The following is a 27,973-nucleotide window of genomic DNA, read 5'->3' on the forward strand; positions in this document are numbered from 1 at the left end:
GCCATCTCCAGCCTGGGATAAAGACTTTCATGGCAGTAATAATAGAGGAGCGTGAGGCAGATGCTGACAGGAAATAGATGAATTTTGGTGTCCCCAGTCCAAGGCATGGTACACTCAAAGGAATGTGAGCCTTTCACCTTGGTTAATCTAATCTAGAACATCCCTCACAGGCTTGCCCAGAGATTTCTTTCCTAGGTGTTTGATGATCTGTCGATTGACAGCCAGTTTATAAACCACCACAGTTTTGACCTCCTGATCATCCTGCCTCCATTTCCCCAGTATTGGTGTCACAGACGTTCACCCTAACTTTAGCCCCTAACCCTAAGCTCAAATGCAGTTTGCTGCATATGACACTCTGAGCTTACTTCTCATTCTTTGTAGTGATGACTCTGGTATACCAGGAGTAACAGGGTATTCCCTTAACCTGAAAACAGGAACTGCCCAAAACACTATTTTTCCATCGTCGTTATGAGTAAAGCTGTTCATTTAAGATGAGGAGCAAGATAAGGATGCTCAATCTCATTGCACCCTGATTTCTACATAATTAGGCAAAAAAAGAAACGTGATTAGGTGAAAAGTGTGGGGTGTGTGTGTGTGTGTGTGTGAGAGAGAGAGAGAGAGAGAGAGAGAGAGAGAGAACACAGGAAATAGAAAGACAAACGTGAGATTTGTGATCTGTTTAACTATATAGAAAACCCAGAGACTATAAATAGAACCATGGAGACGTGGAAATTTTGCTGTGGTTGAAATAGTGAGAATAAGTGATGTTTTTGTGGACCCATGAGAGCCAAGTAGAACATGACAGATTTAAAATGCTGTCTAAGGTGGCAGTAGGAAGTATAAGGCCCTTTCAGTGGGTGTGATAAGTGGTACATGAGGCCTTTGCTTTAAAACAACAACAAAAAGTTAAACGAAGGCATTTCTAAGGATGAGGAAACCAGGGAAGATAGTCTCAGCAGTCAGGAGACCATGCAGGGATGGAGGCAAATGTGGGCTGCAGAATAGTGAGATTCTATTTAAAACAACAACTTCCAAAAGCCTGGATGAATAGGTGGCTTGGTGGTTGGCGGTGCTTCTAAATAAATTCAACATGACTTCAATTAAAATTTTTTTCATTGAACAGAATTGGCTTCATACTTAATAATGCTGTTTAGACTGCCCTGTTTCTACCTCCCAAAGTGCAGGGATTATAGGCTTGAACCACGACTGAACAGGCAAACATTTTATTGTTTTGTGGGGCCGGGGAGCAAACTCAGGGCTGCGTGCTCACTGCCGTTTAAAGCTTTGATATTCTGAGTGTGCTGTTCCCTCTGTGATGTTGCTGAATGCGATAAATGTGACCAGGAAACTTTATTGTGGTCGGGCTTTTTGCACAGCTATTGAAAAAAGAGAGCTCAGAGTTGAATTTTCAAGGCTTAGTTTTTCTACTCACTGTTTAAACCCATGAAATGCAGGGCCCACAAGGACTCTCTTGCTAAGTTAAACTGAAAATCAGAGTATATAGGCTCTGCTTGTAGGCTAGTGGTAGTGAACTTACACAACATACTCAAGGCTTTCCATTCCATCTCTGATGCCTCAAAAACTAACTCAGTTACAAGTTAAGACAGATAAAATTATAGGTGATGCTAGTAAGGTCCTGTGTGTATCAGGCATTGTTTGGAGCATTTGATCTGGATGCAACTCAGTACAGTCACATTGCCAGCTGCGTCTACCTTCTCCCTCATACCAGAAGATGCCACACAGCTGAGCTCCTTTCCTGCTTTTTAATAATGCACACAAGGCCAAGGAGGAAATTGTTCATTCTTTGATATTATTGAGCTGACTCTTGTGTTTGACCTCTTTGCTCAGAGTGGGAGATAGACAGTGGCTGCTGAAGAGAAGCCTGAAGCTTTAGTGTTTGGAACCATCCAGCCACAGTGAACCTTTGGATGGCTGGTGATTTTCTGTTTTATTTTATTTACCTGTGTTTGTTTACTCAGCCAGTCAATAGACATGCAAGTTCCTCTGTGAAAGACATTTTAGTTGAAAGCGGGTAGGGTACAAAAAAGAGTGGATTAAAAACAAACAAAAACTATGTTTCCTTTCATCTTTAATCTTCTACGAAAAACACACAAACAGGTGAAGGTATGCTAACTGCCATGTAGGGATGTCAAGACACATGTCCAGGTTTCTGCCGGGTTATGTATTGTACCCCAAATTCACATTTTATTTGTGTTGCCATAGTCCTGGAAAGGGGTCAAGTGACTCAAATTAAATTGTCTCCACTTCTGAGACGTTCTCTCCACTCAAGCACTGGCTAGTCCAGGCACATGTAGGGAGAACCCACAGCAGCCTCTTACAGGAAGTCTCTGGTGAGCAGCAATGTGTGGAATTCAGTCTCTGCCTGCTGTTGGACTGCATCTTGCCAGGACTGTTGCAGGAGGATTTACTGAGATGTAGATGACCACATGATTCTTGCACTCTTGCAGCTGGCAAACCTTATATATTTTGAGAGTCTGAAAAATAAAACTTAATGCTCAGTTGTACATTTTAAATAGATTTAGCTTATTCTTTTAAAAATATTTATTTATTCATGTATTTTATGTCTATGGGTGTTCTGTCTTCAGACACACCAGAAGAGGGTATTGGATTCCATTACAGATGGTCGTGAGCCACCATGTGGTTGCTGGGAATTGAACTCAGGACCTCTGGAAGAGCAGCCATTGTGCTCAGTGGCTAAGCTGCCTCCAACCCCAATTTGGATTATTTGTAATTATTTGTATACAGACACATGTGCACATGTGTGTAGGTGCCCAGATAGAAGACATGTGTAATAGAGGGCACAGGGTCTCTCAGTCTGGAGCTAAGAGGGGGCTGTGAGCCACCTGACCTGGGTGCTGGGAACCAAATTCTGCTTCTCTACAAGAGTGTTATGTAGTCTGAGCCACTGAGCCATCTCTCCAGCCCCCAAATGACTCATTTTAAAATTGTGTGTAGTGTTGCTCAATTTTCTTCTCTTTCTCTTCCTTTTATTTTGGCCTAAGCCATATGAGTGCTGGGACTAGTGTACATGCTTTATTTGGCTCATTCATTCATTTATATATTTTGAAACAGGGTCTCACTAAATAGGAGCCTAGGTTGGACTGAAACTCACAGAAACAAACCTGACTCAGCTTACTTATAACACAACACTCTGTTAAATTCCCCCATAATGTGTTAAATTGCCAAGTGTCTGAGGTGGGTTTGCGTGACTTTACATGGGATTTGGTTACAACTGCACTTGAATTAGAAGTAGACATTGTGGTTATAGGATGTCAAGAAATACAGCTGCAGGTGGAGCTTCCCATGTCAGTGTCTTTCCATCATGCTTTTTCCTCCATGTTCTCAGATGTCCTTCATACAGACTCAGGGCTCCATGGTAGGCTGCCTTTCATTTGGGGTAGAAGAGTGGATTGGACCTCGAGTTCCTATTATTGCCTGTATAAAATGGTTCCTCAAAAGATTCATGTATTGAAGTCTGTTTGTAACTGTTGAAGAACAATCTCCATGGAGTAACTCAACGTAGGTGCTTCCAGACGGCTCCTGATGTATTCTTTGGTTAAGAGCTGGGAGTTGTGACTGAGAATTAGAAGTGTGTCTTAACTGAAGTGGTGGCTCACAGGTTGGGGGCTGCTCTTCATTCTCTCGTTCTTTTCCTTCTCTGGCTGCTTTGGAGTCAGCGCTCAGGGCTGCCCTCCCTATCAGTACTTACCACAGACCCACACCTGAGGCCAAGAGAACGTGAACAGAAACTTTGGAAACGAGGTGGGAGACATTTGTTTTTCTTTCCAAATTGTGAAAAGTGGTGCCCCCCCCACACACACACACACTTTTTTTTTCTTGAGATACTTTTAAGTTTCTAAAGCATTCACACCTTTTTTTTTTGATGTGTACCACCACCCTCTTGGGTGTATACCAACCCATATGTGAACCCACTTCATAGATGAGTTCTTCTCTTTTTATTTATATTTTGTGTGCATGAATGTTTTCCTTGCATGCATGTCTGTGCACTGCAAGTGGAGACCAGAAGAGGACGTTGGATCTCCTGAGCTGCCATATCAGTCCTGGGAACCAAACCCAAGTTCTTGACTGGTGAGCCATCTCTAACCCTGAGTTCTTTTTTCTAGTAAACATCTTCATCTTCCCAGCAGCTCTGTGAACCTCTGTCTCTTAGGGATATTGGGATAAATTTTTAGCTAGGTTCTTGCTAGGGTTTAATGGACTGAGATTATGCATCATTGGTCATTGGTGATCAAGTTAACCTTCAACCTTCAGGCTTTTCTCTCTGAAGTTTGGAAAAGGGACTAAAACCTCAGTTCTTTAACTCCACTTTGTAATCCTACCTTGATCTTTCTGGCAGCCTGCCCCATTTTGTCAGCTCTAGGCTTTGGGAGTCATTAGCATAGAAAAGAATGCACCCCTTTGAGGCTTCTCTGTCAGAAAATGTGAGGGCAATGACCAAATGTGTCTAGGAACCTGAAGTCATTTAATTTTTCTCTGTAGCACCTGCTCCTTGATGTAGTGGAATGGAGAGTTACTGTTATATCTTCTTGTGCAGTTTGCCTGGTGTTAATAATGGAATTACTACTTTGCCTTTGTTGCTTGAAAGGGCTGGGTTACTCCTATGTACATATGTGTTATCCAGGAGCAGAGTTCATTTTGTGAGTGGAGTAAATTAAGACATAATAGTTTAATGAGTTTCTGTCAAGCTGTATTCGAGGTAGAGGAAATGAAAGGTGGTTACTGTGTGTGTGTGTGTGTGTGTGTGTGTGTGTGTGTGTGTGTGTGTGTGTGTGTGTGTGTGTGTGTTTTAGGTTACTGGTGTTGCCAGAGCCTGAGGTCTGTCTAGGAGCTGGTGGAAGGAAGTAAGGAAGTGTGTTTATCTTATCCCTGGAAGTGCCAAGGGCTTCTGTGAGACACTCCAGTGTTAAATGAGGCAGTAGGTAGGAAATCTCCACTCAGGGATGTGGGGGCTTTCTCTCCAGGGACCATCTCCTTTTCCTCTTAAAAACCTCTTGACCTCCTAGGGCAAGCATCTGCATTTATACATAAATTTCTTTGCTCAGGGGAGAGGGTAGGATGTGGTAGAAGATACCATGAAAAAAGGGTGAGCCAGCTGGGCCTAGTAACACAAGCACTCTGGAGGGTAAGGCAGGCAGGAAGCAAGTTCAAAGCCTGTCTGGGATGCAGAGTGAGTTCTAGACCAGCCTGAGCAGGAGACTCTCTCAGAATAAAACATTTTGAATGGACTGGGCCATTAACAACCATTCCCCACCCCCACCCCCAATTCTTTTCAGTTAACTGAAAGATTGGGGGAAATATTCAGAGGAAGCAGAACTTTGACTTGACCTTGCATTCCAGTTCACATCCTTCAAAATAGCCAACTGCATAAGCTTGTGGGATATCTTGTGTTCCTTTGTATGCTACTATAAGAGTGGTTTCTGCCTTCACTGATCCCTGGCCACACAGGCCATACTGGGTGATTCTTCATCAGGTCAGTAGGAGCTTTGCTTTGGTTTGGGAACTTGAAGAAGTCAGGACTGATACAGACAGATACGGCCAAACCTTGCCGTTGGTGGGAGGTGTCAGGAGCCCTTTCTGAGTCTTTCTGCTAGAAGTACACCGTCATACACATGCCTCATACATATGTATCACACACAGTACAGGCGCCTATGTTGTCCAGTATGGTTTTGAAATCCTGGGTTAAGCAGCCATTGTGCCTGCCTTTCCGGGTTGATCTGTTGTTTGTAGGAATACTTGTTTGCCTGTCTTAATGTGTATAGATGTTTTCCCTGCATATGTGTCTAGACCCTTTGTGTGTCCAAGAAGGCCTGAAGAGGGTGTTGTGCCCTTAGAACTGGAGTTATAATGGACAGTAATGAACTACCATGTGGGCACTGGGAATTGAACCCAGGCCTTCATGAAGAGTAACTAGTGCCCACCCCACCCCCCAAGCCATCTCTCCAGCCTCTCCAGCTTTTTTTTTAATGTACATATCTGTGAAATGTAAACCCTGGCTGTGACCCCTGAACTGACACATGATGTTCTTTATTGCCTTGTAGTTCTGTGTGCGGTTCACATGGCTTACAGTGTTGTTCATCAGTAGGTGCAATTCACCGAAGATGTCTCATCAGCATTTGTCATTTTCCAGACAGACGCCCGGTTGATGAACCATTTTCACTGCAGCCTTGTAGCAGCTGTGTGTCTGCCTGTCTCAACCTTAAATGCAGGCTTGACTCTAGCACAGAGGCCCCCATTGTAGACAGATCCATACCACTGTCAGTGGCCATGATTTTAGGGATATAGTTAAAGCTGCTGAGTGAAGCAGTGGAGTAAAGGCGCTGTGGTTTGTTGATAGGAAAGTCAAAAGTCACACCCTACGCTAAGTGTGACAGCTGAGAGTCAGGAAAAGGCTCTGTGTGTCTTGTCAGGTGTGGTTAGTCTGAGTGCTGGGTGAGAATAAGAGGTGGGTTTTGTTATTTTTATTGTATGTTCTGCTTGCATATATGTCTGTACCATATTCAGTGCCCGTGTGGGCCAGAAGACAGTATGAGAGCTCCTAGATGGAGACTGAGATGCAGAGTGGTACCGACGCTGGGACCTGAGCTTAGGTTATCTGGAAGAAAAGCCAGTGCGCTTAAACACTGAGCCATCTCTCCGATCCTCACAAAGATCATTTTAAAAAATGATCGGGGAGGCTGGAAGTTGCAGGGTCCAAGGTTAGAGAGCTAGGAGAGAACCACTTTCTTCAGAACGGAGAGGGTCTAAAGGTATAGCCGAGTGTTAGAGCGTGTGCTTTAGCATGTGACGGCCCGAAACTCAGCTGCAGCACAGAAAGAAAAGGTGTGAGACAGAAGGGAGTTGGGCTGTGGAATTCAGGCTACCTAGAGCCAGCCTCTTAGCCCTGACCTCTGTCCCCTGCACCAAACCACGATAACTGTGGTGAAGGAAGCCAGGAATAACTCTTGATTTTTCTATACATTTGGGGGGGGGAGGTTATATCTTACAAACAAATGTGTATGGGGTGGGGGAGCAATTGTGCCTTTTTTTTTTAACTTCAAAAAAATTCGACATTCTGTAAGACAACATGGGTCCTCTTTAGTTTAAGTGGTTTTAGGTTGTTTATTTAAAAGGTGAGTTAGTAGATTCCCCTCATTACTTGTACGTTTTGTAAATCTTTATTAAATCTTTACAGTATACACAACTGAAAATGCGGCAGTGGTGGCTGTGACTGTGAGGCTGTCACTGCCTCGAAACCCAAAAAAGGGGCAAGGATGGAGATGGTAGTTTGTTCTTTCTTTACGTTTTATTTGTTTTGTTTTTTCATAAAGGCATCTCTAGTTACAAATGTAAGGCCTGAGACAGAGACATTGTAAGTGATTAAATAAGTGTATGAAGCCAGGCCCTACTGGGCAGTTCGGGAAATTGAAACCAAACCCTGTTTAATTAAGAAAAGCATAGTTGAAGATTGCTGCTAAATCTGACTGTGGGAATAAGGAAAGGATAGAATCAGGAGAGTTATCCTTCCCATGAGTCAGAACTGAAGTTAAGATATAGCAGAGACTATGACTGTGGAGGGCGTGGCAGAGGTGAGCAGGAGCATTCCCTCAGGGCCACTGCGTTTCTAGTGTTATCCAGCTGGTGTGCAGAGCTAGAAAACAGCCCTGCCCGCTTAAGCTTTGGCTTTTAAATGGTCCACTAAAGCTGTGCCTTGGCCTCTGAGGTTTTGACCCAGCTCAAGTTTGCCTCACATACTCTGTGTAACCTTGAACTCTAGATTTTATTGTCTCCACCTACGGGGGCTGGGATTTCAGGCGTGTGCCGATAGTACAGGCCACTGGGAATTTCAAACAGAGGAAATAAGGGACACAGTATAGAAACTGTAATGGGCTGGATTATAACACTCTAGAGCAGTGGTTCTCAGTCTTCCTAATGCTGTGGTCCTTTAATACATTTCCTCATGTTGTGATGATGACCCCCCCCCCCACCATAACATTATTTTTGTTTCTACTTCATAGTTGAAATTTTGCTACTGTTATGTATCATAGTGTAAATATAGGTGTTCATTGGACTTCTGAAGGGGTCACAACCCACAGACTGAGAACTGCTCTAGCATATCCCACATCACCACAGAGAATGTTTCCAGTTTGGCAATAGAATTTATTGCAGATAGGAATAGTTCCTAGTGGGATGCTGAGCTAGGAGCTGGGTGGTTAGACCGTGGCCTTCCCAGGCACCATCACTAACCCTGATTGTTTTCTTAAAACAAACCTCACTATGTAGCCCTAGCTGTCCTAGAACTAGCTATGTAGATCAGGCTGGACTCGAATAACCCTGATTATTTGACTGTATGCTGTGCCTGTGGTTTAAGGGAATAACAACAGAGGAAGATAGTGTGCTATTTGAAAGATATTTAAAGTTCACACTTTTCAGGTGAACTTAATTCTGAATTTCTGGTCCTTTTTGTTTATTTGGGGTTTTGATTTGTTTTGACTTTTGAGACAATGTATAGTCCTGGCTGTCAACCACACCGGTAAAGGAAGGGAGTTAATGTTGAACCTTCATTGGCTTGCAAGTAAGGGCCTCAGAGAGAGAGGCGGTGGCAGGAAAGAGCAGGATCGTTTGCAACAAAAGGTGCTGGGGTGTGCTGAGTCTTGTTTGTCTATACTGGCTTGAGATTCCTGGCCTAATAGCTTTAGTGTTAGTTGTATGGTGTGCTGACTTTATTCCTGTGTGTGCAGAATGGAGCTAATGTGTCCTGCTCACAGCAGAGCTGTCTGAGCCTTTGGAGTCCTGTAATTCAGCTGTACAGCTCCAGTTTAAGAAAGGCTAGGCAGTAATGAATAACTATTTTTCTTCTATCGTCCCCCATGATGGACCACCACAGCCACATGCACAGGTATACACACCGTTCGACCAATCTAGTGCCTCAGATGGAAAGTCGGCCTCTTCATCTCTGGAGGCAGCTATGGATAGTACCCAGTTCTGTGGAAGTAGTGTGGGTGCAGAGGTGAATCTGACTTCATTGTGGGCTTCCTGGGTGGTGGGGGCATTGACACTGGCAGGAGCAAAAATGTACTGCTGTGGGTGCTTCTGGTCATAGCACCACCTGAGTCCTCGTTCCATTGGTTTTCGAAGCTAGCTGCATGGTCGGTCTAGAGCCTGGTGCAGGCTCTGCAAGATGTGATGCTCAGTCTTTTTTCAGGTCTGTCTTTTTACTCATCCTGTGGGCAGGAGTGGCTCAGTGGTTAAGTGTGCCAGCTACCCTTCTAAATTACATAAGGTTCCCTTTCCAGCACCTTGCAGCAGCTCACTACCTTCTGTAACTCCAATTCCAGGCGCTCAGGCACACAAGTGGTATACAAACATTTGAACAGGCAAAACACCCACAAGCACTAAACATTTACGGGTGGGAAGACAAGTCGAGAAGATCTAAAAAATAGAATAGGAACCATGAGCTGGAGAGGTGGCTCAGTGGTTAAGAGCACTGACTGCTCTTCCAGAGGTCCCAAGTTCAATTCCCAGCAACCATGTGGTGGCTCACAACCATCTGTAATGAGATCTGAAGCCCTCTTCTGGTGTGTCTGAAGAGAGTGACAGTGTATTCACATTCATAAAAATAAATAAATCTTTAAAGAAAAAAACAACAACAGGGAACACTTAGCTTCAGGTAAATGGGCTTAGGGCCAAGGTGTCATTAGGCCTGGGTTCCGTTTAGGGTTGATGTTTTTGCTTTTGGTTTTGTAGCTTCTTTTTTGTTTTTTGTTGTTTTGTTTTCTTTTGTTTTGAGACAGGGTCTCATGAAGCCTGGCAGTTAGTGAGGATGTCATTGAACTCCTGACCCTGCTGTCTGCCTGCTACATGTAAAGGGATTGTAAACTTGCAGCAGCGCACCTGGTTTCCGACTCTGGTTGTGCTCATTCAGTTTAAGACCCAACAGCATCAAGCCCAGGCTTGTGTAGTTTCTCATAAGTTGATTTAAAAACAAACAAAGACAAGAACATCTGGCACAGTGACTTCCCACTACAGGTACATGACTCATCCTCCCTCATTCCACACTGAACGTCCTTGGGATGAAGAACCTGTTTCCATTGCTTAGAGTAGTCCAGTCATAACTAAGTGGGTTGAGGAACTGACTCTTACTTTACCTATAGATAATCACAGCCTCATGGCAGCTCAATAATCTTTCATTTGGTTCTCATAGTGAATTTTCCACCTACTTATGTTTACCTTAGGCTTTAAAAGCTTTGCTAAAATACACCAAAGTTCTGATTTCCAAAATTTTGACTGGAGAGATGGCTCAGAGGTTAAAAGCACTATCTTCTCTTCCAGAGGTCCTGAGTTCAATTCCCAACAACCCACATGGTAACTCACAACTGTCTATAATGAGATCTGGTGTCCTGTTCTAGCCTGCAACATACATGCAGGTAGAAAGCTGCATGATGTATATATAATAAATAAACATAATATTTTTTTTAAAAAACTCAGAGATCCATTGATTTTTAAAACTTTACTGTGCCATTTTTGCAACCATTGGAGATTTTATCTTTGCTTTGTATATTCCCTGTGTGGTATTCCTGTTTGCTGGACTCAAACTAGTGAGTGTTTGCTAACTTGCCCTTTTTTTAATATTTAAAAAATTATATGAATGTGTGCACACCTGTGTCCATTTATGTGTACCTGTGCTTGCAAAGTGCCCGAGGAAGCTGGAGGACTTTGGGTCCCCAAGAATGGAAGTTGTAGCTCATCTGGTAACTGGGAACCAAACCTAGGTCCTTTGGAAGAATAGTGAATGTTCTTAATCCCTTGAGAGATTTCCAGCCCTGTAAGCGTCTTCTCAAGTCAGGCATCTGCTGTAATGCTTGGGATCCTGAATCTAGAGTCTAGCAACATCCTTTGTGTTTGAGTTCAGTGAGAAAAGAATCAAACATTCATTTTTAGATTCCTTGAATCCACTAGATTCCTTGACTTGGGCCACCAAAGGGCTCAAGGAGAGTGCCCTTCATCAGAAGAGGTTAACAGAAACTCCCTAGAGGATCAGAAAGATAGCATTGTAAGGCTGTATGTAGGGTTGGCTAGCAGCAACCAAGAGGATAAGTTCCTGGAGCTGGGGAGCCAAAAGGCAGGATGTGTAGAGAAAGCCATCAGCTGTTTTTCATGAACAAAGCATTCTAAAAGCCAGATGTACTGGACGTGGAGGGTCCAAAGTCAAAGCAGATGTCAGAGTAGCATCTGATGTGTTAGAACTAGTGCCCTAAAAGGGGGAGGCTGTCAGGAAGTGCTGCTCTTCTTGATTTTGGTTTTCTACCCACACATAAGGGTACAGATAGCTTTGATTTTTGGCTTTCCTGAGCTGTTTGCTTAAATGAAGACTGCTTGCCCGGAATCGTGATTTCTCAGTTGACATCCCAAACCCTAAGAAGTCATTTGTTGACACCAGTTTTTGTTTCCCCAGTGGAACACTCATTATTTCCTGATCCATTTTACCAGAGTTCAGCAACAGGGTGAAAGGACTGCATGCCCTAAGACCCCACCCCCAACCCCTTTTGAGATAGGGTTTCTCTATGTAACAGAGTTTGGTAGACCAGGCTGGCCTTAAACTCTCGGAGATCTACTTGCCTCTGCCTACTGAGTGCTGGGATTAAAGGTGTGTGCCACCATGCCCAGCTGTCCCATCTTTTTTTTTTTTTCAATTCATTTATTTTATATGTAGTATGTGTTGCCTGCATGTATGTCTCTGTACTGTGGAGGAAGACAGAAGAGGGTTGTGGATCCTCTCAGACTAGAGTTACAAACAGTTGTGAGCCACTATACAGATGCTGGGAGTCAAACCCTAGCCTTCTGGAAGAGCAGTCAGACCCCTTAACCATTGAGCCATCTCTCCAGACTTCCAGACCCCATCTTATACCACTCTCTGGGTAATATGCTAATGATGATATAATTTTCTTTTTAAATTGCCTAATTTTGCTTATACACAAAGATGCTTGGTGTTTTAGATGCTTCCAGTGCTCTATTGGTCTATACCTCATTTCCCTGGGCCCCTCAGGACAGAGAAGACAGCTCATCTTACCTTTAAAAAGACTTTTAATTGAGCAGGACAAGAGTCACATCTGTCAGCTTTACAGGAACTGACAGAAGTAAACAAACCCAATTCTGGAGTTTACCAAATGCCAATGGATAGACCAACAAACCTGCTTGTAAGATAAGGGGGCAGGCAGGCTGGTGCTGGCCAGACTCAGCCTTCAACCTCCTGTCTGCTAGAGACATGCCCATGACAGGATGGGACTCAGCCTACTGTTTTTGCCACAGCAGCAGAACTTGTGCCTGAAATGCCATCTGTGACCTGGTCCAAGATGGGAGCAGCTTCAGCCCCCATTACTTTGTCTAGACTGACTCTTTATGCTTGTGTGAATGAACTTGATAGGCTTGCAGCCCAACCAAGAAGGCTCTAAAATCAAGTGGTGAGGAAGATGTGAGGTTCCCCACGGCTCTGGCCCTCTGTTAGTCTTTGCTGACTCCTCAAGTTCTAACCACTTAGGAGGAAGGGTTTCCCTAAGCAGCACAGCCCTCCCACCTCCTACCTTTGTTTCTGTGTATGGCCTGGATGGCACTCCCTTCCCCTTGTTTATCTTTTTACAGAAATGTCACTGGAGCCCAACAGTAGTCTCCCCCTCTCCTCTGACCTGTTGTATGTCTGTCCAGGGAAGACATCTCTAATGGATTGAGCCCCTGGTTCTAGGAGCCATTGCCTGTGACCCAGCTCCCCATTGCAAAAAGGCTGGGGGAATTGGAAGGAGAGGGTACTAATGCTAACACAGGCCAGTAGAATACCACACTGGAGCCTGTGGCTGACAATTGGGAAAGTAGCTTTGTGGACACACACACCCCACTGCCTTTTTTTCTCAGGCTCTGTATTGGATTAGCATCTCATGGTGTGTATAGCCACAGTACCTGATGTCACACAAGTTGGCTGTGACACACTGTTGTGAGAGGAGGTGAGAGCATTGGGAACAGAAAGATTATTATAGGCCATTCGTGTCAACAACATTTAGACCTCCGTGTTTGCTTGCAAGCAAAAGCAGGAGCTAATTTGTGAAGCTGCCTTTGTGGAGCTGCCTTTTGATCAATGATTGCCTGTGTTAATGTTTCAGTGAGCTATTGATTTCTGCAGCAGCTTTTGTTCCCTGAATTTATGTGAAGCGGGTCTCTGCTGCACACCATGCATGTTTGATTAAAGTGCGATTGACTTCGTTCCTGGTGAGGCTGAGAGCTGCTTCATTCCCTATTTGTAGAACCCAAGCTTTCCCAACATGTTCTTTTGTTTGTACTCAAGACCTAGCCACCCATGCAGGCAGCAATATGCTGTTTCTAATCCTCCATGTTTAATCCCTCAGTGGCCACTGCAGCCTTTGAGAGGCAGCTGATAAAACCCGGCCTGGATTTATTATTGTTTTGATCAACTTGGTTGACATACAGTTGACATGTGCCATATGCTATGTGTGTTGGGGGAGGATGAATATACCCACACTCTGAGTATACAGTCTTGACAAGTGTATACATCTGTGTAAATAATACCATTTATGTATAAGCCTTTGTCTATTCTTCCTGAATAGTTACTTGCTTGGGTCCTTTGCAAGCACTCTCCTGACCCACTTTACAGCCCTCTCAGCAGCCACTGACTGGACTCTCTTGCTGTTCTCTTGTTCTCCATGTGGCTTTCTTTGTCATGTAACATTTCAGTGGATACTTACAATCCAGTTGTAATTCCTCTGGCTAAACATGCTTCCTTTTTTTGGTTTAGGGATATTAAGAATAGTGGTTGTATGAATATCTGTGTGAAAGTCTGTCTGTGAGACCCGAGAGCTGATTCTGCAGTTAAGAGCATGTACTGCAAGTTTGTTCCCAGCACCCACTGATGCAGCAAACCATCTGTAACTCCAGCTCCAAGAAATTCTGCTCCCTCTTCTGGCCTATGTGGGCATTCCCATACCAAAACACATGCACATCAATAATTTAAAAACTATTTAAAGCCTTTGAGCACATTTTTGTTCTTTTAGATAAACAAGGGATAGAATTGCTGAATTCTGTGGTCCTTGTTTAACCTCTTAGGATCTGGCAGACCATTTTTTTACAAAGTGGCTTTCATTGCTTGTGTTCCTATCAGCAGTGCATGCAACTTCTAGCTGTATAGGCTTTCTGCATTTTAATTTTATATTCTTTCATTTTCCCAGCCATGGTTCCACCTGGCCCAGGTGGCTGATTAACCTGACCCATGGTGCTCAGGTTTACTCTGCTCTGGGCGCTTTATTCTTCTGTTACAGCTGTTGTTACTTGTTGACAAAGCTTGCTGTGGCCTGCGCTGTCACCTTTACCCTGAGGTCTCCACCTTTACCCTGAGGTCTCGGGTGTTAACTGAGAACAGGTGCAGGAGTCAGGTGGAGTGGATCAGCATGGCTTCTGGAGGCTTTTACTGTTTGCTGAAGGTCTAGCATTGGGCTGGTTTCTTACCTGCACTGATCTCTGATGTCTCCTTTTCTAATCTAGGTGTACTGTCTTTTATTTTTTAACTTATTTTATGTGTATTGGTGTTTTGCCTGCATATATGTCTGTATGAGGGTGTCAGATCTTGGAGTTTCAGACAGTTGTGAGCTGCCGTGTGGGTGCTGGGAACTGAACCCAGGTCCTCTAGGAAGAACAGTCTGTGGTCTTAACTGCTGAGCCAGCTTCTGTGCTGTCTTCTAAAACCATTCCAGACTCTTCCAAGCATTCATGTTCAAGAAGGAGGGCAGGGTTGCCATGGGAGGCATAGAGAAGTAGATCTCTATTGTTCAAAGCTAGACTGGTCTACAGAGCGAATTCCAGGAGAGCCAGGGATATACAAAAGAAACCCTGTCTCGGAAAAACAAACAAAAAAGTTCTCAATTATTACTGTGTGAGGCAATATCAGGCTCACACAAATGCTGCCTAGAAATGTTTTTGATTGCTCTTCCAGAGGTCCATTCAATTTCCAGCAACCACGTAGTGGCTCACAACCATCTGTAATGGGATCTAATGCCCTCTTCTGGTGTGTCTGAAGATAGCAGTGGCCTGCTTTTGGTTTTTGCTTCTCTCCAGCTTCAGAATAGACTGGTTTATTGGACAGAGTTGCCTTTTGCACTGATGAAGCATGCCACTGAGGAAGTGTTTGAAGGATGGTTGTGACCCATAGGACAAACTAAGTCAGAGATTTTGAAATCCACTAGTAGGTGTGTGTGCCCAGTTTCAGTGTGGAAACTGTTCCCCAGCCATGATAGTGGGAAGTAAAGTGGCAGGAGTGTCATAACCTCAGGCTCAGGATCAGTTACCACTGGGCCAGCAGCCATTTGAACAACAGCACATGATAGAGATAGTCAAAAAGAGACTGAGTTTCCCTGGGTCTCCCTTACTGCTTAGTTAGTACTAGGTGGGACTGAGCTGGGGCGCACACATATCCGGGCATGAGTGTTCTAGGTTTCGGTGGAAGCTCCCTGACTTCCCCAGCCTGAGACAGTGTTTCATTTGTGCAGCATTAGTAGTAAGTGGCATTTTGTTAGTATTGAACAGTTAAGAAGGTTGAAGCGTATCCACAGCTCCAAGAGACGGGAGGTCAGTCAGGTCCTGCTCCCTAGACCTCTAGGAAGAATGTGGTGACAGGCATGGCAGCCTACTTCTATATTCGTGTAACTATGGTATTGGAAGCAAGGGGATTGATCATGAGTTCAAGGTCATTCTGGGCTACACAGTCGGACCCTGTCTCAAAAAAAAAAAAAACAACAACAATTACTGACACCTGGAGTATTGCCATGCAAACACAAGAAACCGAGTCTGCTCCCCAGATGCCATGTGAAAAAGCCATGTGCAATGCATGCTTGTGACCCTAGTGCTGGGGGGCAGAGACAGATCCCTAGGGCTAGCCAGCCAGCCTAGCCTGCCTGAGAAGTTCCATTCCATTGAGAAGATCCTGTTTGTCCTCACTGACATGCGTGAACATAGACCTGACGATGACACCCAATATTATGCTATCTTTCGCACAGAGGAACAGACACAGCCACTGGCAGTGCTGGGATGAATCCTGCTGTGACTGGTCCTGTCAGTCACAGGAGTTTGTACATGCTCTCCAGGCACTCCTGCCTGGTTTTCCTACTAATCACCCTGGCTCTTAGAACCTGGCTTCCATGAAAACAGTTTTGCCTCTTCCTTTCCTGGTCACCTCATTCATAAGACGGCAAGTACTAGTATTAGAGGAAAAGACGAAGCAGGGCTCCAGGACCAGCGAGCACCCTGCTCCTGCAGTGCTGATCCATTTAAGACTAAGGCAGAGACTTTCTCTCGGGGTTTTTCTAGGAAATAGCACTTTATTGAAAAAATTTTTTAATCCATTATTTTGTATACTTAATAAACTTAAAGCTTTATTTTAAAGTTTGCCATTCTCCAGCCTCTGCTAGGTGAAAGCAGCCTTTGTGTGGGAGACAGGTAACCGTGCAGCTCAGCATATGGCTGCCATGGTGCTCCCGTGCCTTTACACTGCATTTTTCAGGAAGACTTAGCATGTGAAGGGTATCAGGCCCTCTGTCTTCTTTTGCTAGGCCCTAGGGATTTTTTGCTAGTTTGTGCAAGTGTGCCCATTGAAAGGATCAAGGGAGTTAGACGAAAGCACTTTGTCTCCTGGCCCTGGCTCCCAACAGCCTACCTGTGGTCTGTTTGGTAGCTGTCTCTGAGGTAATGAACACTCCCTCACATACTTGTTATTCCACTGGGTGCTGTGCAGATGCATCCATATGCTCAGGTCACACTCATCTTGCACACTTACTTACAACTGTGGCTCCCTGAAAGTAGGAAACCTATTTCCTTTTTGTCTCTTGTGTAGTCTGGGTTCTTGGTGTATAGAGGTCATACTCTGCTGGGCTGCAGGACGGGACTCTCCAACCTTACTCTAGGACACTGCTGCCTCCTGCCCAGCAGCAGGTGCGGGTGGGTGTGATGACGGGGGGGCTGTGTGGGTGCACGCTGACAGCTGCCCTTCTACAGGGGGAACTGATTACCTTCTATTACTACTGGAAGAAAACGCCGGAGGCAGCCAGCTCCCGTGCCCACCGCCGGCACCGCAGGCAGGCCGTGTTCAGAAGAATTAAGACTCGCACAGCGTCTACCCCTGTCAACACGCCCTCCAGACCACCTTCCAGTGAATTCTGTAAGTGGGGTCTCTTGGCGTGGCCAAGGGTAGCAAAAGACTGCTCATGTGCAGACATGCGTGTCCAGCTCTGAGCCTGCAGAACTGGTGAGCCAGGGATTTGTGTGGTATGGTTTGTGTGTTAGTGTGTCCATGTCTGTACATTAATGCTGACAATTATGGGAGAATTTAAAAATTATTCTTACATTTAAGTATTTCTAATAAACTCACTATTCTTTTACATTTTGTAAAATTTAAGCTTGACCTAAGGTTCTGCTTTCTTCTTTTGTCTGCTTTACCAAGCTTAGCTTCCTAGTCCCAGGGTGACATTCACTCTAATAAAACAGGGTGGCCCCGTGGGTCCTGTGAACTAGAATGAAACAGTAGTGCTTTGCAGTTGTGCCCCAGCCAGAGCACTGCGCTGAGGCTCCAGTGCCTGTGTTCTGCTTTGTGAGGGCCAGAAGCCATCTAGGTTCAATAGGACAGAATTCCAGGCTGCTCAGAGGCACTAGGACAAGCGGCATTATGGGTACACTGCTACCATTTCAGATCCACCAGATTCACCTGCTGACCTCCACAGGACTCTGGTGTGGCATCAGCCTCCCAAAATCTAGCAGGGCAGGACCTTGAGTACTTACCCCTTACACATACAAGCTCTTTGCTCGGGTGACAACTCCTGAGGAAATAAAATGAGCCTTTGGGACCAATGCTTATCTCAGTCTGTGTGGTTATTTTACTGCTGGCCGCATTCCAGCTGAACGTGATGGCATCTCTTCTGTTTCCACTTTTGCCCTTCTTGTGCAGTGGACCTGAGTTCAGCTAGTGAGGATGACTTTGACAGCGAGGACAGTGAGCAGGAGCTGAAGGGGTACGCCTGCCGTCACTGCTTCACCACCAGTAAGTGGCCTCAGGTGCTCATTCCTGGGTCAGGCCAGGCTTTGGGCTGCCAAACTGAGAATGTTTCATGTGCTGGATGGAAAAGCAGCAAGCAGTGACTTGATGCTTGGGTTGTGCTTGAGAAACTTGAACCTTTCTTCTGACTTGCTTCCCGGTGAGCAGTCAGAACTACCCTAACTTACTGGGTAGGAGGGACTTATACAAGGTGGGGGCGGGGGGTTGTTCCTGGGCAGGGTTATCATCTTAAAGGAGTGGCTACCTGGGACTGCCGGTGGAATTTCATCAGCTTTGGGTTATCTAGGGAAAATCTATCCAAGCTCATACTTTGAGTCACTCTTGTGACTCAGGATCCGGTGAAGCCCACAGAAGGGCCCCTCTGTTGAGATATCTCCAGAGACAGAGATGGTTTCCAACATTGCCCACTCTCATGTAGCCTCCAAAGACTGGCACCACGGGGGCCGAGAAAACATCCTGCTGTGCACAGACTGCCGTATCCACTTCAAGAAGTACGGTGAGCTGCCACCCATCGAGAAGCCCGTGGATCCCCCACCCTTCATGTTCAAGCCTGTCAAGGAGGAGGACGATGGGCTCAGTGGGAAGCATAGCATGAGGACGCGGCGGAGTCGGGGCTCGGTGAGCTGGGGGCTGGGGCTGAGAGCTCAAGTAAGAGTTGGTTTAGGCAGAAGCATACACAGGCTCTTCTGATACTGCTCTCCCTGAAGGCAATAGCCTTGCCTGTGGACTTGGGGCCATGGAGTGTTCCGGGAACTTGGTGTTGGGAAAGCTCATTGGTGTTTTAACCCAGTGCCAGCTCCTCCAGTCTCTCAGAACTCTGTCTCTGGCATGTAGGCCACTTGCCTCCAATGGGCACATCTCTAACTAACTTTGCAGGTTGTTTTTTCCAACATTTGAGTCCACATTTTTACATAGGTTCTCTAGTGAAGATTTGTCCACCTAGACATGGCGGCTCAAGTCTATAATCCTAGCACTTGGGAAGCTGTGGCAGAATGATTGCCATAAATTCGAAGCTAGTCTGGCTACATTTGGTGACACACACCTTTAATCCCAGCATTCAGGAGGCAGAGACAGGCCAGTCTCTTGAGTTTGAGGCCAGCCTGGTCTATAGAGTGAGGTCCAGGACAGCCAGGGGTACACAGAGAAACCCTATTTATGGGGTGAGGGAACACAGCAGTGGACATCGCTTTGTTTAACTGAAGTCGTGTATGTCTCGGACCATGGGAGGGTCTTTGATGCTTGAGGCAGTGAACACTGAGGGATCTTTTCCTCTAGCACTGACCTCTGAGGGAATGGTCCACCCTCCTGTGTCCTGACCTCAGCCAAGCCCTGCGGCTTTACAGAAGTGTGTTGCAAGTTAGGCATATGTGAGAGTTAAACTGCCAACAGCCTTGTCTCCTTGGGTGACTTCCCGCCCTGTTTGATTAATTCCACAAATGTTCTGTGGTGTGGTTTGGTGAGCAAGGACAATCAACCAACTTCTTCTTACCCTTCAGAGCCCTGCTTATTTCCGAGGTCTTCCCTCAGGATGTGTTTCTGGGTTTGAGTGAATTTATGAACACACTGTTTATCCCACCTTGCCAATGGCTAGACTTAGGTGGGCATCTGTGAGGCCTAGGAGTCCATTGTCACTTTTCTTCGGTTTTGGAGGGGCAGATGTCTACACTACGCAGTGGTCGGAAGAAGCAGCCCAGCAGTCCTGATGGTCGTGCCTCACCCATCAATGAAGACATCCGATCGAGTGGCCGGAACTCCCCCAGTGCTGCTAGCACTTCCAGCAATGACAGTAAAGCGGAGGCAGTGAAGAAGTCGGCCAAGGTCAGGGGCTGAGGGTACAATGGAAGCTTCCTGGTCCCTCACTCTCATCTGGGCCTTGACGTTTCCCTGGCTTAGGAGCTGCAGATGGGGTCTCCTGCCACAAGTTTGCCAAGGTCCCAGAAACACAGAATGGGGTGTTTGGAAAGGCTCCTAGGGCCGAGGGTTCTCATTTCTAGCTAGCTGCTCCTTTGGGCCCCTTGTGGTCCTTTGGAGAACATTCTTGCTTCAGAATGAGGAGCAGTGTCCACAAACTCATCCCTTCTGCTTCCACTGCAGAAGGTGAAGGAAGAGGCTGCATCCCCTCTGAAGAACACCAAGCGCCAGCGGGAGAAGGTGGCCTCTGACACAGAAGACACTGATAGGACCACCTCCAAAAAGACGAAGACCCAGGTGAGGCTTCTGTGACGCCCTGCACCCCCACCAGCACCACACACAAGCTTAGGTCCTCCGGGGGAAGGCAGTACCTAACTTCCAGGAAAGAAAGAGTTTTGGATCCTGCTTTGTCCAGGCAAGAGCTGAACTCCCTGCTGCTCTGCACAGACCTTGGCCGTGTCCACACTAGCAGTGGTGGAAAGCTCCACTTTCTAAATGGTCTCATCTCTTGCTTCTCTGCCTTTAGGAGATCAGCCGCCCCAACTCTCCCTCTGAAGGTGAGGGGGAGAGTTCGGACAGTCGCAGTGTCAATGATGAGGGCAGCAGTGATCCGAAAGACATCGACCAGGATAATCGGAGCACGTCTCCCAGTATCCCCAGCCCTCAGGATAATGAGAGTGACTCGGACTCATCAGCACAGCAGCAGATGTTGCAGGCCCAGCCCCCAGCCTTGCAAGCTCCCAGTGGGGCTGCCTCCACAGCCTCCACAGCCCCTCCAGGGACACCTCAGCTTCCCACCCCAGGGCCCACGCCCTCTGCTGCTGCAGTCCCTCCACAGGGCTCCCCTGCAACCTCACAGCCCCCTAACCAGACTCAGTCTACAGTGGCACCTGCAGCCCACACCCACATCCAGCAGACACCTACCCTGCATCCCCCTCGGCTGCCCTCACCTCATCCTCCACTGCAGCCTATGACTGCACCGCCTAGCCAGAACTCTGCACAACCTCATCCTCAGCCCTCCTTGCATGGTCAGGGCCCACCTGGCCCTCACAGCCTACAGACTGGGCCCCTATTACAGCACCCAGGGCCGCCTCAGCCCTTTGGACTTCCTCCCCAGCCCTCTCCAGGTCAGGGCCCTCTGGGCACCTCCCCAGCAGCAGCTCATCCTCACAGCACCATACAGCTTCCAGCATCTCAGTCAGCACTGCAGCCCCAGCAGCCCCCAAGGGAACAGCCCTTGCCTCCTGCCCCTTTAGCCATGCCTCACATCAAACCTCCACCCACCACACCAATTCCCCAGCTTCCAGCACCACAGGCCCACAAACATCCACCTCACCTCTCGGGCCCCTCCCCCTTCTCTATGAATGCCAATCTGCCACCCCCACCAGCCCTGAAGCCCCTCAGCTCACTGTCCACACACCATCCCCCGTCAGCCCACCCTCCACCCTTACAGCTTATGCCTCAGAGCCAACCCTTGCCCTCTTCACCTGCCCAGCCCCCTGGGCTGACTCAGAGCCAGAACCTACCACCCCCTGCTGCCTCCCACCCTACTACTGGCCTCCACCAGGTGCCCTCCCAATCCCCATTCCCCCAGCACCCTTTCGTACCTGGAGGACCCTCTCCCATCACCCCGCCCTCCTGCCCCCCCACCTCTACCCCTCCTGCGGGGCCCAGCTCCTCATCACAGCCACCCTGCTCAGCTGCTGTGTCTTCTGGAGGCAGTGTTCCAGGGGTGCCATCCTGCCCACTCCCTGCTGTACAGATCAAGGAGGAGGCTCTGGATGAAGCTGAGGAGCCAGAGAGCCCTCCTCCACCCCCCAGGAGCCCATCCCCTGAGCCCACTGTAGTGGACACCCCCAGCCATGCTAGCCAGTCTGCCAGGTACTGGTTCTGAGGAACGTGGGCCCAGCTGGGCATGGGTGGACTTGGTGGAGACAAGGAAGGGTGCAACCCTCAGCAGGAGCCCCAACCAGAGCTGCCACCTCTCTAGGTTCTACAAACACCTGGACCGGGGCTACAACTCGTGTGCTCGGACAGACCTGTACTTCATGCCTCTGGCTGGATCCAAACTAGCCAAGAAGAGGGAGGAGGCCATTGAGAAGGCCAAGCGGGAGGCTGAACAGAAAGCCCGAGAGGAACGGGAGCGAGAGAAAGAGAAGGAAAAAGAGCGAGAACGGGAGAGAGAGCGGGAACGGGAGGCAGAGCGCGCTGCTGTGAGTCCTGAGGGGCATGACAAGCGGGGAAGCAGTGTCCTCAGCCAGGGGTGCTGGTGGCATCGGTCCCAGGCTGGTGGCTGTTCTCTAGGCTTTCTGACACTGTAAGCCATTGCCCAGCAGCCGGGACTCTGACTCCATCGATGGGCCTGTCCTCTCCTTGCAGCCTATAGATTTGTGCCTCCTCCTGAATCCCAAGGTGTCAAGAGAGACAAGAAGGAGTGATTCCTACACATGGGAGTGAGGGGATACACAGGGGCATCCTGTGAGGCCCATTTGTGGGCTGGGTACCTGCTTGATGAGGGATTTCAAATCTAGAAGTGGCAGCATTTGAAACTTGATCATAGTAGGTTTTCTAGTACGCTGGGCTCCCCAGTGTAGAGATGCACAGCTGTAACTTTTCACAAGTGCAAACGTGCACGCACCCCAGGTACAAGAGAACTGCAGGCAGGCAGGCACAGATCAGAGTGTTGTAGTGGAGTCTGGGCTATCTTTGTGCCTAGACCTGGCAAAGGTCCCATGTCACTATGTTGGGGTAAAGGGACTAAATTGGGCTGACACTGAACAGGAAAAGGGTCTACCTTTGAAGTGAGCACCAGTCTTAGACCCCAAGTGGCTTGGTACCCATTCTCACTCCCTCTTTTCTTCGGCAGAAGGCATCTAGCTCAACACATGAAGGCCGTCTTAGTGACCCTCAGCTCAGTGGTCCAGGTCACATGCGACCCTCCTTCGAACCACCACCAACCACAATTGCTGCTGTGCCCCCATATATTGGGCCTGACACACCTGCCCTCCGGACACTGAGTGAATATGCTCGGCCCCATGTCATGTCTCCCACCAACCGCAACCACCCCTTCTACATGCCCCTTAATCCCACTGACCCCTTGCTGGCCTACCACATGCCTGGCCTGTACAATGTTGACCCCACCATCCGGGAGCGGGAGCTCCGAGAACGTGAGATCAGAGAGCGCGAGATCCGGGAGCGGGAATTGCGGGAGAGGATGAAACCAGGCTTTGAGGTGAAGCCCCCAGAGCTGGACCCCCTGCACCCAGCCACCAACCCCATGGAGCATTTTGCCCGGCACAGCGCCCTCACCATCCCTCCTGCAGCTGGCCCCCACCCCTTTGCCTCTTTCCACCCGGGCCTCAACCCTTTGGAGAGGGAGAGACTGGCACTAGCAGGTCCTCAGCTGCGGCCTGAGATGAGTTACCCAGACAGACTGGCAGCCGAGCGCATCCATGCCGAGCGCATGGCGTCACTCACCAGCGACCCCCTGGCACGACTGCAGATGTTCAACGTTACTCCACACCATCACCAGCATTCACACATTCACTCCCACCTCCACCTTCACCAGCAGGATCCTCTCCACCAAGGTGTGTACCCAGTTCAGGAACAAGGCTGGAGACAGGTTCTGTTCAAGATGCCCACTGAAAGGCTTTCCTGAGCAGTGAGTCTCAGGAAGCTGCTATCCCTGAGTCTGCTCGACCAAAGAAACCTCTAGGGAAGCCTAGCCCTGTGTTGTGGGTAGAAGACAGCAGATCAGGGCTCTCCTGACCTTCAGAGCCAGGTCTGGGTATAAGCACTGGGCTACCCAAAGAAAATGCCTCTTTTCCCACAATGGGATGGGGAGGGGTGGAGGGCAGGACTTGTGCTGGCTTTGAACTAATGGCCCGGCAGAGCACAGTTCCTGAAGTTCATTCTCTGGGCAGCTGTGGGAATACTGGTCTGTGGCAGAGGCGGGCACAGTGGGTACCATTCCCTTCAGAGCTTAATGGGATTGGTTATGAGGGAGGCTGACTGTGAGTCCAAAAAGTGGGGCTGCGTTCAGATCAGAGGGCTCCTACAACAGGTCCCCAAGGGGTGAGAGAAGCCAGTGTGAACTGCTGGAGAGGCCCATGGAGGGCCTGAGGTACGGTGTTACCTCATCAGGGACCCAGGACAGGACTACCCAGGGTGAATACACTGGGTAGATTATGAAACTGTTCTGAGGAAGAGGAGAAACTGCATTGGCTGCGCCCACCTGTGCTGAGTTCTCAGAGAGCACAGTGCTCAATAGTCTTAGACGTGGTGGCCAGAAATGGCTGGTCAGGGCTGAGCTCAGTACCGTTCTCTGTCTTACTGTTGTGCTCCCCAACAGGAGGTCAGGACTCTTTGCAGCCAGGTGGCACTTGCCATCCTCATGAGCAAGAGGCAGCTTAGGTGAAAGGGAAGTCACAGGGTATGCAGAAAGGGAAGAGTGCCAGAGTCATGGACCTGCTGCATCTGGACCTGCGTCTTTTTTTTTTTTTAGGTTCAGCAGGTCCAGTTCACCCCCTGGTTGACCCCTTGACTGCTGGCCCTCATTTAGCTCGCTTCCCCTACCCTCCGGGCACCCTCCCCAATCCTCTACTTGGACAGCCTCCCCATGAGCACGAGATGCTGCGCCACCCAGTTTTTGGTAAGAAATCACTAGAGGAGGGCATGGGGTTCCAAATGGAAGCTGGGGTTGAGTCAGATCAGCAGTTCTTCATTTTACCAACTGCACATAGGTGGGGACCAGGCAGGTAGACTGCTGGGCAGGGTTTGAAGTACAAAGGCCATAAATGCACAGCAAAATAGCCTGGCAAGAGCCAGGTCTGCCTGGGCCACAGAGGACAACGGGTACCTGACAGGTTGAGGTATAGGGAGGAGAAGAGGGCAGGCAAGGTCTGGGCATGAGCTCCAGGAGCCACTGGTATGAGCTCCTTCCAGCCTTAGGGGGCTCTGCTGAGCAGCCCCACTTGTGGGGAAGCTCTGTAGAGCGTGGAAAAGGCTGGCTCAGCTTCCTTTGCTAGGTGAGTGCTCCGCTGAGCAGGCTCTCTCCCCTCCTTCCTGGTCTGTCTTGGTTGCTCTGGTCATGGCTACTCCCTTGACTTGTTTTTGTAGCAGAGCCTGTTTTGCGCTTGGCAGGCACCCCCTATCCCCGAGACCTGCCTGGGGCTATTCCACCCCCCATGTCAGCAGCCCACCAGCTTCAAGCCATGCATGCCCAGTCAGCTGAGCTGCAGAGACTAGCCATGGAGCAGCAGTGGCTGCATGGACATCCACACATGCATGGTGGCCACCTACCAAGTCAGGAGGATTATTACAGGTGAGATGAGAGGGAGGGGTGCGTGTGAGCATGACTTGGCTATATGAGGGACTGCTGGGTGGGGTGGAACCCAGAAGCAAACAGATTGGCCAGCCTGTGCCTGTAGCTGCAGGGTCCTCTCCTGCATCACCTGATTGATGTCCTGCTGTCAGGATCGCTCCTGTGTCACTTAGCACATGCTGATGTCCATTCTTTTGTTTTCTCCTTTCTCACCAGCCGACTGAAGAAAGAAGGTGACAAGCAGTTATAAGTTATTTATTTGTTAAAGCTGGCTGTGGAAACCCCAGTTCTAGGGGCAGAAACAGGACTTTACATCTAGTAGGCGCTGCAAGAGCAAAGAAGAATATCGTCTAAAGATTTCTCTATATATTTAAAACCCACAACTAAAAACACATCTGCATAGTAGTGTTTGTTTGTTGAGAGGATTTCCTGAGACCGGTTTGGGTCTCCCTGCATGACAGTCCCCCAGAAACTTGGCGTGTCCTGGGCTGGACTGACACCCAGAAAACGTACCTGCGATCTTGGGGCTTGGCTTTAGTTCTCTTCCTTGGTTTCTCAGTAGGCGCTAGAATCCGCTCATACCCTTCACTGTGCACGCAGACGCTGAGGCACGTGGGCTCTGGAACCCATGGGGTTTGCAGACAGGCGGCATATGAAATCCAAGAGCTATAATTTTTAAAAAATCTTTTATTTTAATACATTGTAGGAAATCTTCATAATTTGAGACAGTTCTGCAGCATGGCTTTTTACATCTGTAAATAAATAATTTTAGAAGTCTTTTTTCTTTTCCACAGACGATTATTCTGATCTATTTTTTCCAGCCATGTCACAAAGTGTGAATTCCTACCAGCTATTGACAGAATACAGAGTTGATTTTTTAATAAAAAGTTATATATAATTATCCCTTTAATTAAAGGGAACAGATGGGCGTTTCTAGTTTTAAGCAGGCAGGAGCTTGGGACTAGGTTTGGTCACAGCAGTGAGCATCCAAGGGTTGGCAGGGACAATGTCAAAGGCTCTTTATTTTGCTGCTTTGATTTCGCTTCTGTCTGTCCCTCCCATGTGTAGTGGCAGGCATGTTTGAGTGAGCCTCCTTCCTTATTCATAGGGGTTCAGTGTTGACTCTGTTCCCTGGTGTCCCCACTATCCTGTGTCTGGTATAGAAAGCGCATGTTTATGTATATGTGTCCAATGATAAGTTTCCTTAGAGTTTTATGCACATGTTTGATTGTTCTAGATAAATTGTCATAAACATTCTAGGAAGTTCAAGAAAACGATGCAGTACCCAGCACATGAAAGATCTATGCCATGTACTTGCCAAAGGAATGTTAGCATCTGCTCATGTGCTTGTCACCACGCCAAGCCGTGCCAGCCATAGACCGAGAGGCTTTAGAGGGATGAACACCCCAGGGTTACTATGATGGTGGGTCTGGCCTGTGCTAGGGCTATGAAGTAGGCTGTGCAGGTGACCTGCGTTTCCTCCTGGAATAGGAATGGCAGTCCTGGTTGAAGCAGGTTCCCCTGGGAAGCCCTCTCCAGCAGGCCACACTGTCCCTGATGGAATTCTTCCAGAGTGATGGAAGAGGTATCTGTGACCCCTCCCTTGGACTCTTGGGGGTCATTTCCACTCTTGAATGCAATGGTTGCATTTAGAAACAGCTAGCTAGCCAGGGACCATCCCATGGGTCAGAGGTGTGTCCTGGCCCTGTGGAGAGAAGCAGCTTGTGGTTCACCTGGCACTCACTCTGCCGCAGGCTCTGACTGGGGTGTGGCAGAGCCTCATGCTCCCTGAACCATGCATGGGGCAACTAGGATCCATTTGTCTGTTGGAAATGTTTGTAGCTTTTTTGTTTTGTTTTTTAACTTTTTTTTTTCTCATTCCATTTCTGCCTTAACTTTGGTTCTTCATAGGAGGCAAGCTCAAATTCACCTTTTGCCATCAAACTTTTGGGCCAACTTGGCATGAACTTCTGGAGGTGGTGACATGCCCTCCAGCCCTCTGGACTGAGGAAGAGCCCCACAGGCTCTGGACGGGCAGCTCCTTTCTGTCCCGTGCCACCACTTTCTTCCCCTTTTAACTGAGTCTGCCATTCAGTTAAGCCTTTATTTCCTCTCTAGTACCCATTTCCAAAGAGAAAGAGTGAAGTACTTTAAAGTCTGTACTTGAAATCTGTCTGGAAGTGTTTCCTTGTTAGTTTTGGGTTTCTCCCCTGTCCCAAGGTGAAGCGCTGAGAGTCTTCATTTCCTCCATGACTGACTACAGTTCATTTGGAGGCCCTGGACCTTTGTGGCGTCTTTTGAAGCCTGGCCTCTTGGCTTCCTTTTAGATTTTCCTTGCTTTGATTTGAAGTTCACGTTTGCTTTCTGTGTTCTGTACGTATCTTGTTCAGTGTCGTCAAGGTTGAGCTTCACGTCTCACTGCAGTGGAGCGAGCGGACATTCTGATCGCTGCATTTCTTTAGATCTCGGAGCTAAGTGTATATACAAGTAGTTTCCCATGAGATAACACAGTGTAAACAGTAGACACCCAGAAAATCGTGACTTCTGTGTTCTCTCCATTTGAGTATTTTGTAATTTTTTTGAAATATTTGTGAACATAAATAAAACCAAGCTACACTACA

General features: G+C 47.8%; 1 protein-coding gene across 5 annotated transcripts in view; it reads left to right on the forward strand.

Annotated features, from left to right (window-relative positions):
* Positions 1–27,973, forward strand: part of RERE (arginine-glutamic acid dipeptide repeats) — a 312,095-nt gene extending 284,122 nt beyond the window's left edge. For 4 of the 5 annotated variants that reach the window (XM_080921404.1, XM_080921407.1, XM_080921405.1 and 1 more), the window contains 11 exons: positions 17,065–17,227; positions 18,011–18,103; positions 18,537–18,736; positions 19,769–19,936; positions 20,213–20,326; positions 20,556–21,910; positions 22,020–22,242; positions 22,896–23,616; positions 24,534–24,680; positions 25,172–25,352; positions 25,569–27,973. In XM_080921404.1, coding sequence (XP_080777530.1) covers positions 17,065–17,227; positions 18,011–18,103; positions 18,537–18,736; positions 19,769–19,936; positions 20,213–20,326; positions 20,556–21,910; positions 22,020–22,242; positions 22,896–23,616; positions 24,534–24,680; positions 25,172–25,352; positions 25,569–25,602 — 3,399 coding nt within the window. In that variant the 3' untranslated portion in view covers positions 25,603–27,973. The remainder of the gene's footprint in view (positions 1–17,064; positions 17,228–18,010; positions 18,104–18,536; positions 18,737–19,768; positions 19,937–20,212; positions 20,327–20,555; positions 21,911–22,019; positions 22,243–22,895; positions 23,617–24,533; positions 24,681–25,171; positions 25,353–25,568) is intronic. The other variant, XM_080921406.1, reaches the window with a different exon arrangement.

The sequence above is a fragment of the Micromys minutus genome (genome assembly GCF_963924665.1).
Source record: "Micromys minutus genome assembly, chromosome: 9".
NCBI classification, from domain to species: Eukaryota; Metazoa; Chordata; class Mammalia; order Rodentia; family Muridae; genus Micromys; species Micromys minutus.